Genomic DNA, 10,205 nt, shown 5'->3' with positions numbered 1-10,205 from the left:
ACAATACAAAATACAATACACACACACACAAACACACACATGTGATATTCTACCTGCAGGCAGAATTTACTAGCCTGAAGTTGTCATACTCATAATTCTAGTCAGAATATGAGTCTGAAAACTCTCCGTTGGGCTGTGACTATGGGGCGTGTTTCAACCGAGCTTGTAAAACAAATGCCTCTTCGCTCAATTAGATAGACCTACAACCAATCAGTGCAACGTAATATGTTGTTTTTTGAAAACGAATTCAACCCAAGCGCTCTTTGGTGACGTTGTTGATAACGTTACTGTTGATCATCTGTCCATCATCATATAAAGCCCGCCCTGACAATTTAATTGGTCCGAACAGCTCCTGTTCGGATATAGTTTTTCCGCAATCGAGCCCCTCCAGAACCAACTTCCCGACCAAATTTTTTTGTGGGCGGGGATAAGTTGGGCTGGCAGCCAGGCTAAGAATTTACAGTATATCAGGTAGAATTCACAGTATATCACCGATAAACATAAAAGTCTGAGGAATGGATGTATATAGGAGGTTGTTGTATGAATAGAAGTCTTAACATGAGATTAACTTCTCGTGGCCTGAAGAATGAAACTGACACTAAATCAAGCGGAGCTTCTGTAAATGTAAGTAATGGGTTTTGTCTCTCTCTCTCTCCTCCCCCTCCCCTCCTCTCCTCTTCCTACTCTCTGAACCTGTAAAACCAGTTAGGGTAAATTGACACGCTTAGCCCGAAGATGGGTAGGTAAATTGCTTAAAAATAGCCCTTGTCACTCTGAAGTTGATCTGGAGGGTTCGACAGGAGCAGGACAGGAGCGACGGGAGTGTAACCTTGGACAGAGAAGATGCTGGGTTCAAATTTCATGAAAATCTTTAGTCTGTGTCTAACTGTAGTGCTTCTGTTGATGTAAGTAATGAATTTTGTGTCTTAAACTTACTCCCCTTCTCTCTTTCATTAACTTCCATTTGCATCCATTCTGTTGTTCTGCTATAGAAACAGAAAAAAAGTCAAATGATGTATATTTTAGGGCTTGCAATCGATTCAAGTAACTTAATGTTGTGTTGTAGCAGGAATCACATTTTAAATGAGCTAACTTTGTGCATAACAGTTTACATTTTCTCTGTTTAAACATTTGTTATGTTATCTATGTTCTATTGTGAATAATATATTGGCGCATGTGATTTGAAAGTCATTTAGTTTCCATTTTATTCAAATGTAAAAAACGTCCCAACTTTTCTGGAATTCGAGTTGTAGCCTAAGTAGTTGATTATTTTTTTGTAGCGTTGTTAGCTTTTGTTAACATTTTGCCTAGTGCGGCGAAGGTACTCTCGCCGGCCCTGATCCTCATCTGACTTGCATACACTGTATGATTGTATGAGGGAGTGCCGTGTTAGCTATTTCACTATGCTCCTCTTTCATGGCTGCTGGATATGGGTGTCGACTCTGTCACATGGTGACAGACACATGGTGTCTGCTGCCTCACTACTCACCTGTGTCACCTGTCTCTCCTCGCACCTGTCACACATCTTAGGATCTGCTATGCCTTCTACTTTTCCAACAACATCAGGTAATACCTCTTTCTCTGTTTGTCTCCATGACTTTGGTTTGTCTGCCTTGGATATTTGTAAATACTCCAATACTGGGAAATTACTCAAATACAATTACTGTAACTGTGGCTTATCTGTTTCTATCTGTCAGTTGTGTATACATGTAAAATGCATCAAATGTAATGGTCTGCATTGGTTTGTATTTGCCTGTATTTCAGCCTGCCTGTGCCTGATAGCCTGTCTGTTTGTCTTTCTGCGCACGTTGGTTGTGTTCATAAGAGAATAGAAAAGGTCACTGTATATATGTGGTTTTCAAATCTTTCAGATCCAGATTTTCTGAAGGTTCTGATGTCATTGAGACCAATGCAGCCTGTAGGTTAGTATGAAGCTTTTCCTGAAACCTCCAGTAAATAAGTATGCCTAAAACATTTGGACTAATTATGTCCTGCTGTTAAGCAAGACCTGACGAATCAGATCCCGAGTATGAACAACATCTGACCAATCCGAGCTTGTCCATTTTGCACCATCGGACTGCTCAGAGCCTTTCCATAAAGAACACCATTTGACCAATCAGAGCTTGCCAAATCAGTCTGTCATGTCTACAGTGAATCCGATCAACACTACTCTTCTATGCTCTGCTACACTCTTCTTACACTCTCCTCTGTCTTCCTGATAGCCCCATCACCATCCCTGTCTCCACCCACTTGTCTGATGTTAAATCAAGGTAAGAAGATAGTAAGGAACAGTTGGCTTCACATCTACATCAGGTTTAACCAATCACACGGGAGATTGCCGTAACCGTAAGGTTGTGATGTATTTGAGTGTTGTGCTGTAAAGCTTTGCAGCACATGCAATTATATCAGTTTTCTGCTCACTCTTCTTACCGTCTGCTACTATCAGCAGGGGGGGGGGGGGGATAGAGGGATGGGAGGGAGGAGGGGCAGGTGGAGTCCTGGGTCATGGGGAAGTTTACTTCAGTTTAATTTGAAATGAAATTCTACAGGGTGTTAATGTTTTCGTATTAAGGTGTATCCTTAAAAGATTCTCCAGTGAATATGTTTACATTTAACAAAATGGTGTTTTACTTTACTGCTGCATAACATTTTATCAAGGAAATGACAACAGAATGAAATAAATATGTGACAGTGCCTCAACTTGCTTCTTCTTTCAGTAATTATTCTTCTTTTATCTGAATTTTTATAAACTTTGTTCTCCCCTCCCTCCCTCTCCTCTCCTATCCTCTCCTCCCCCTCATCTCCTGTCCTCCCCCTCCTTTCCTCTCCTCTCCTCCTCCTCCCCCTCCCACCCTCTCCTCCCCTCTCCAACTCCAGGACACGAGACATGCTAGCTCCTGAGGGGTAAGGGCACATTGCATCCTACTGACATATTTGCTACACCGACCAGTTCTCCTACTGCAGCGTTGTGTTTGGCAGCCAGTGGACCATGGTTTACCTATGGCCCAGTTAGTCTAAACTTGTAAAACCAGAATGGTTGGTGGATCCTGTAGTGCATGAGACCATGTCCTAATCTCTATATACAAGGACCTGTAACCATATATTGTCTCTGCAGGTTATTGTACACCCAGCCTACAGTGTTCCCAAGGTAAGAAACACTAGGGTGATATGGAAGACGAAAGAAATTTGACATCAAGCTTCATGTTTAGCAGGAGAATGTGATAGCATGCCCAAAACTGTTTTGTTGACGGTGTGCCAATGTCCCACCACAGAAGTTTCTAATGTCTGTGTTTGTGTTTGTTCCAGTCGTACTGACGTGGTGTTCGCGAGCCCCTGGTTGGCTCCTATTGTCTGGGAGGGCAGCTTCAACATCGCTCTCCTCGACAGTATCTACAAGCCCATGAACCTCACCATAGCAACCACAGTCTTTGCTGTAGGAAAGTAGGTACAATACAGTTGCTTATAGAATATAGTATAGAGTATTATCTATCAAACATTTTAAATGTCAAAGTATTTACAAACGTGTATTTACCCAAAACAAAACATATTTGATTCAAAATATGAAACCACCTTAGTGCAGAAGGAAGTGGAGTACATTGTCAGTTTAATATGAAAAACTGATGTGATTTTGCATTCATGTAACATTTACATTTACATACCGTAACTGCCAAAATAAAACCTCTTTCACGTTCCCCTTCTAGATTAGATGTGTGTGTGACAGAGTGTTTGTGTGTTGCTGTAGCCACGGCCTAAGATAGATATGGTACAGAATAATCATTTTGTAATGTTGTCAACACCTGCTGTTAACATTACAGGCAAAAGGTGAACATGTGACTGGCTCAGAAATGTCATTAAATTAATAATAGATAATCCAAGTTACTTAGTTATGGGTTTCTACACAATTGTATAATGTTCAAAGAGAAACAGAACTTAGCCGTCCCTCCTGTCAGGTATGTTGCTTTCCTGAAGGACTTCCTGGAGACGGCAGAGATACACTACATGGTTGGCTACAAGGTTGACTACTACATATTTACTGACAGACCTGGAGACGTTCCAAATGTTACCCTGGCGGAAGGGAGACGGGTAAGGCTGGCAGGCTTGGTAGGCTAACTGAGCTTTATTGTCTCCTCTCCCCACAGTAATGTTGCAGTGTTTCTCCTCTTCCTCCTTCTCCTCATCCCTCTCTTTCTCATACCCCTCTTTCTCATCCACCTCTTTAGGTGAGAGTGATGAAGGTGCCCAGCTCCAACCGCTGGCAGGAAATCTCAGCTCGCAGGATGGAGATGATCCAGCTGCTCATCGAGAATACGATCAGGGGTCAAGCAGACTACATCTTCTGTCTGGACGTCGACTCCAAGTTCCACGCTCACTTTGGGGTGGAAGCTCTGGGTCGACTGGTCGCCACCATACACCCTAGTTTCTGGACACTACAGCGTGACCAGTTTACATACGAACGCCGTCCGGAGTCACGGGCCTACATTCCCTTGGGGGAGGGAGACTTCTACTACGGAGGTGCTGTCTTTGGAGGACTGCTGGAGGATGTCCGCGCCATGACAAAGACCTGCAGTCAGAATTTTGAGGCGGACACGGCCAATGGGATCGAGGCAGCGTGGCAAGAAGAGAGCCACCTGAACAGGTACTTCCTGTATAACAAGCCGTCCAAGTTACTGTCGCCTGAGTACCTGTGGATGGACGTAGCTGGCTGGAACAAGGAGATAAAGTTGGTTCGTTTCTCAGGGGTGGAAAAGAACTACGCAGAGATCCGCCCAAACTGAGGACAGATGTGATCAGGGACGTGTTTCTATATCCCAGCAAAAAAACATCTTTAAGTCTGTAACATAATGTTGTATTTCAGTTGTCATGTGATTGCTCATTTGATGTGTTTTGATTTTAGTAGTGTTGGAGAAATTGAAGATGTAACACATTTATCCTGTATAAGAATGATTCTGTGTTCAGCATTCCTTGTGTGTAGGGAGAAGCCTACCCCCAAATCTGGACTTTGGGTAACATGAGGCATACGTAAACAAGGTGACCTGGGCTGACCACTCTCTCTTACTGGAGAGGCCATAAAAGATGTCTGGCCTTATCTGTGTTGGGTGAATCATGTGGTCAAGCTTACAGGGGTCAAAAGGCACACACACGCACACACTCAAGCACGCACACACTCAAACACGCACGCACACACGTGCGCGCCAGGTCTATGCAAGGAGCCAATGAAGAAGAGCAATGGAACATTTGCATGCCTTTGTCTTAACCAATGACTGTAAAGGGCGGTTCTGCTTAAATAGCTAGCTAGCGCAACATGCTAGCGGACAAACTTGTAGCACAATGGGGTGTGATGTTTTTGTCTCCTTGTGGGCCGGCCACAAGCAATAAAGCTTTCTTAAACTTGTTCACCGACTGACTGTGCAATGCTTGATAGATTAATATTTTTGACAAGTAGCCATATAGTGTTCTTGTCATTGTTTAGATGTTTTGGGGTTTCACAGTTGTTCTATATTGATTGTCTTGTACAGCCGTGGCCAAACGCATTTGGAGCGACTGCTAACATAATTTACATTTAGTCATTTAGCAGACGCTCCAATCCAGAGACACTTACAACAAGTACAGGGACATTCCCCCAGGCAAGTAGGGTGAAGTGCCTTGTCCAAGGACACAACGTAATTTGGCACGGACGGGAATTGAACCGGCAATCCTCAGATTACTAACCCGATAACACATCCTGCACTGATCAAATGCAACTTGTTTTTCTCTGTAAAGAACACGATTTTAAGTATTTTGGTCAAGACTTGTAACTGTTTTAAATTATTGTACTCTCTGTGAACTATATTGTTATTGCTTGCTTTTCTACAGGTACATTCTTGCATTTTGGAGGTTCATGTTGTTTAATTGTAATTTGTTTAACTGCATGCTCTTGTGGTTCAGAGCATTGAAGGACAGTCTTCATCTAGTGGAGGTGTTAAATTTGACTATGTTTAATATCAAAATGATAAAATTCTTCAATGTATGTCAGCCAGGTTCCCTCCATGTCTTGTGTGAAGAAATGCTGGTCATATGTACAAGAAATGTGTTTTAAAAGAAGTTTACAGCTAGGAGATGTGAAGTCTGGGTGACCCGGAAGAGTTCTATTCTTTTCACTTGGGGGGGGAAGAGACAGTTGGTCTGAAGACTATGTGGATTCAACTGTATTGTTCTAAAGAGTTAACCAATAACAGAAGAGAGTTAGTATAGCTGCATGTCTGTAGGATGGACCGATGACTTTTGTGAACTGTCTTATCTATAAATGGTCTGTTGAAGAATGTTCTTGGGGGTTCAGGGCTATCAGCTGGGTAGTGCTGGTGGGATGGATTCTCCCGGTTACATTCTAGAATGCGAGATGGAGCTGTATGGAATTGTCTTTGTGTTATTGTCTTATGTTTGTGTGTCGATGATGTTATGCTGGTAACATTATTATGTTTACGTCATACATCAAATAAACATAAACTGTACTTCACCCGACTTCAGCTTTACAATTGATTCTCTCAAAAACTTCCGTGACACTTGGCCATGATCTTTTTAAAGGCATTGTATGCTCTGATCTGGCACTGTACATTAACCAGGGGCGGTTTTAGGCACGGGCAATTTTTCATGTCACGTGGGGGGTGCACGAGCATAAATTAAAAAAAAAATCTGCGTGGTTTTCTCTTATTTATCGTTTCACTTTGTGTGGATTTCGCATATTGGCGCCCCCCTCAGGCAGCTGCAGGCACCAAGTGCCAATTTCGTGAACCTGTCACAAAATATTAGATTCTTTTTCGTGACTGGTTCACGAAATTATGTGATAGGGAGACTGGGGACAGTCGCAACAAGGGACAGTTGCAACAAGTCTTATTCCTCCAATCAAAAAACATGCTAGAGTGATGACACATACTGCACATGCACAGTTACACCCCTCCCCCCACCAAGAAGACAGAACACATATTCAACATCTGCTGCTGCATTCCACAAAACTTGTTTTGGAAGTATGAAAGTACATTTTTTAAAGAGCTGTATTTTTGTCATACTGTCCTGACCTTTTGTATGAATTAATCTAAACTTACTTAGTTTGAATTAATGTTTTGTTGACTTCTAAGTGAGATGGTTAGCATGTGTCAAGGTCAGTGTGTCTAGCTAGCACATGATGTTCTGTCATGGCTGATAGGGTTGGGGACGGTTGCAACAACTAAGCATCCATATCAAAACAGACCACACAACAGTATTTTTCAACATGAACAAGTCAATATTTTGGAACGAGCATCAGATTGCAAATTGTTCAATTCTTCCTGTCTGACACTGAAATATGGAGAGATTGAATAGCATCTGTAACACCTGCACACTGAATCTATGTAGGCCTATGTTCTACACACAAACAAACACAACTCAATAACTGTTGTGATCAATATTACTAAATAAAATACAACAATATTATCGTATAATAAATAATCATTTAATATTAAAGTAAATTAAAGGCCTACATTCCCTTGGGGGAGGGAGACTTCTACTACGGAGGTGCTGTCTTTGGAGGACTGCTGGAGGATGTCCGCGCCATGACAAAGACCTGCAGTCAGAATTTTGAGGCGGACACGGCCAATGGGATCGAGGCAGCGTGGCAAGAAGAGAGCCACCTGAACAGGTACTTCCTGTATAACAAGCCGTCCAAGTTACTGTCGCCTGAGTACCTGTGGATGGACGTAGCTGGCTGGAACAAGGAGATAAAGTTGGTTCGTTTCTCAGGGGTGGAAAAGAACTACGCAGAGATCCGCCCAAACTGAGGACAGATGTGATCAGGGACGTGTTTCTATATCCCAGCAAAAAAACATCTTTAAGTCTGTAACATAATGTTGTATTTCAGTTGTCATGTGATTGCTCATTTGATGTGTTTTGATTTTAGTAGTGTTGGAGAAATTGAAGATGTAACACATTTATCCTGTATAAGAATGATTCTGTGTTCAGCATTCCTTGTGTGTAGGGAGAAGCCTACCCCCAAATCTGGACTTTGGGTAACATGAGGCATACGTAAACAAGGTGACCTGGGCTGACCACTCTCTCTTACTGGAGAGGCCATAAAAGATGTCTGGCCTTATCTGTGTTGGGTGAATCATGTGGTCAAGCTTACAGGGGTCAAAAGGCACACACACGCACACACTCAAGCACGCACACACTCAAACACGCACGCACACACGTGCGCGCCAGGTCTATGCAAGGAGCCAATGAAGAAGAGCAATGGAACATTTGCATGCCTTTGTCTTAACCAATGACTGTAAAGGGCGGTTCTGCTTAAATAGCTAGCTAGCGCAACATGCTAGCGGACAAACTTGTAGCACAATGGGGTGTGATGTTTTTGTCTCCTTGTGGGCCGGCCACAAGCAATAAAGCTTTCTTAAACTTGTTCACCGACTGACTGTGCAATGCTTGATAGATTAATATTTTTGACAAGTAGCCATATAGTGTTCTTGTCATTGTTTAGATGTTTTGGGGTTTCACAGTTGTTCTATATTGATTGTCTTGTACAGCCGTGGCCAAACGCATTTGGAGCGACTGCTAACATAATTTACATTTAGTCATTTAGCAGACGCTCCAATCCAGAGACACTTACAACAAGTACAGGGACATTCCCCCAGGCAAGTAGGGTGAAGTGCCTTGTCCAAGGACACAACGTAATTTGGCACGGACGGGAATTGAACCGGCAATCCTCAGATTACTAACCCGATAACACATCCTGCACTGATCAAATGCAACTTGTTTTTCTCTGTAAAGAACACGATTTTAAGTATTTTGGTCAAGACTTGTAACTGTTTTAAATTATTGTACTCTCTGTGAACTATATTGTTATTGCTTGCTTTTCTACAGGTACATTCTTGCATTTTGGAGGTTCATGTTGTTTAATTGTAATTTGTTTAACTGCATGCTCTTGTGGTTCAGAGCATTGAAGGACAGTCTTCATCTAGTGGAGGTGTTAAATTTGACTATGTTTAATATCAAAATGATAAAATTCTTCAATGTATGTCAGCCAGGTTCCCTCCATGTCTTGTGTGAAGAAATGCTGGTCATATGTACAAGAAATGTGTTTTAAAAGAAGTTTACAGCTAGGAGATGTGAAGTCTGGGTGACCCGGAAGAGTTCTATTCTTTTCACTTGGGGGGGGAAGAGACAGTTGGTCTGAAGACTATGTGGATTCAACTGTATTGTTCTAAAGAGTTAACCAATAACAGAAGAGAGTTAGTATAGCTGCATGTCTGTAGGATGGACCGATGACTTTTGTGAACTGTCTTATCTATAAATGGTCTGTTGAAGAATGTTCTTGGGGGTTCAGGGCTATCAGCTGGGTAGTGCTGGTGGGATGGATTCTCCCGGTTACATTCTAGAATGCGAGATGGAGCTGTATGGAATTGTCTTTGTGTTATTGTCTTATGTTTGTGTGTCGATGATGTTATGCTGGTAACATTATTATGTTTACGTCATACATCAAATAAACATAAACTGTACTTCACCCGACTTCAGCTTTACAATTGATTCTCTCAAAAACTTCCGTGACACTTGGCCATGATCTTTTTAAAGGCATTGTATGCTCTGATCTGGCACTGTACATTAACCAGGGGCGGTTTTAGGCACGGGCAATTTTTCATGTCACGTGGGGGGTGCACGAGCATAAATTAAAAAAAAAATCTGCGTGGTTTTCTCTTATTTATCGTTTCACTTTGTGTGGATTTCGCATATTGGCGCCCCCCTCAGGCAGCTGCAGGCACCAAGTGCCAATTTCGTGAACCTGTCACAAAATATTAGATTCTTTTTCGTGACTGGTTCACGAAATTATGTGATAGGGAGACTGGGGACAGTCGCAACAAGGGACAGTTGCAACAAGTCTTATTCCTCCAATCAAAAAACATGCTAGAGTGATGACACATACTGCACATGCACAGTTACACCCCTCCCCCCACCAAGAAGACAGAACACATATTCAACATCTGCTGCTGCATTCCACAAAACTTGTTTTGGAAGTATGAAAGTACATTTTTTAAAGAGCTGTATTTTTGTCATACTGTCCTGACCTTTTGTATGAATTAATCTAAACTTACTTAGTTTGAATTAATGTTTTGTTGACTTCTAAGTGAGATGGTTAGCATGTGTCAAGGTCAGTGTGTCTAGCTAGCACATGATGTTCTGTCATGGCTGATAGGGTTGGGGAC

At 42.2% G+C, this 10,205-nt stretch overlaps 2 protein-coding genes across 3 annotated transcripts in view; both read left to right on the top strand.

Moving 5' to 3' along the window:
• Nucleotides 1-730: 730 nt before the first annotated feature.
• On the top strand, nucleotides 731-6,498 carry LOC124479829 (globoside alpha-1,3-N-acetylgalactosaminyltransferase 1-like). Of its 2 annotated transcripts, none has more exons than XM_047038745.1 (9): nucleotides 731-905; nucleotides 1,460-1,566; nucleotides 1,872-1,922; nucleotides 2,223-2,270; nucleotides 2,878-2,904; nucleotides 3,116-3,148; nucleotides 3,307-3,441; nucleotides 3,951-4,083; nucleotides 4,221-6,498. In XM_047038745.1, the coding sequence occupies exons 5-9, from the start codon at nucleotides 2,888-2,890 to the stop codon at nucleotides 4,773-4,775; spliced, it is 873 nt and encodes a 290-aa protein (XP_046894701.1). In that variant the 5' UTR covers nucleotides 731-905; nucleotides 1,460-1,566; nucleotides 1,872-1,922; nucleotides 2,223-2,270; nucleotides 2,878-2,887; the 3' UTR covers nucleotides 4,776-6,498. The 2 variants fall into 2 exon arrangements, with proteins under 2 accessions (XP_046894701.1, XP_046894700.1); XM_047038744.1 differs by having other exon boundaries at nucleotides 733-905; nucleotides 1,531-1,566.
• Nucleotides 1,899-10,205, top strand: part of LOC124479832 (globoside alpha-1,3-N-acetylgalactosaminyltransferase 1-like) — a 29,881-nt gene continuing 21,574 nt past the window's right edge. Inside the window, exons 1-2 of the mRNA XM_047038751.1 lie at nucleotides 1,899-1,922; nucleotides 2,223-2,270. The gene's annotated coding sequence lies outside the window, so the exon portion shown is untranslated. The remainder of the gene's footprint in view (nucleotides 1,923-2,222; nucleotides 2,271-10,205) is intronic.

Source organism: Hypomesus transpacificus, chromosome 17 (assembly GCF_021917145.1).
Source record: "Hypomesus transpacificus isolate Combined female chromosome 17, fHypTra1, whole genome shotgun sequence".
NCBI lineage: Eukaryota > Metazoa > Chordata > Actinopteri > Osmeriformes > Osmeridae > Hypomesus > Hypomesus transpacificus.
The sequence above is the reverse complement of the archived record's forward strand: the minus strand, read 5'-3'. Positions and strand labels throughout refer to the sequence as shown.

What these genes read in the sequence shown, in the direction of transcription:
- LOC124479829 (XM_047038744.1), top strand. Translation starts at nt 844, where the DNA reads ATGCTGGGTTCAAATTTCATGAAAATCTTTAGTCTGTGTCTAACTGTA. An exon ending in ACTGTAGTGCTTCTGTTGAT is followed by an intron (nt 906 to 1,530) that starts GTAAGTAATGAA and finishes CACACATCTTAG; the next exon opens with GATCTGCTATGCCTTCTACT. An exon ending in CAGCCTACAGTGTTCCCAAG is followed by an intron (nt 3,149 to 3,306) that starts GTAAGAAACACT and finishes TGTTTGTTCCAG; the next exon opens with TCGTACTGACGTGGTGTTCG.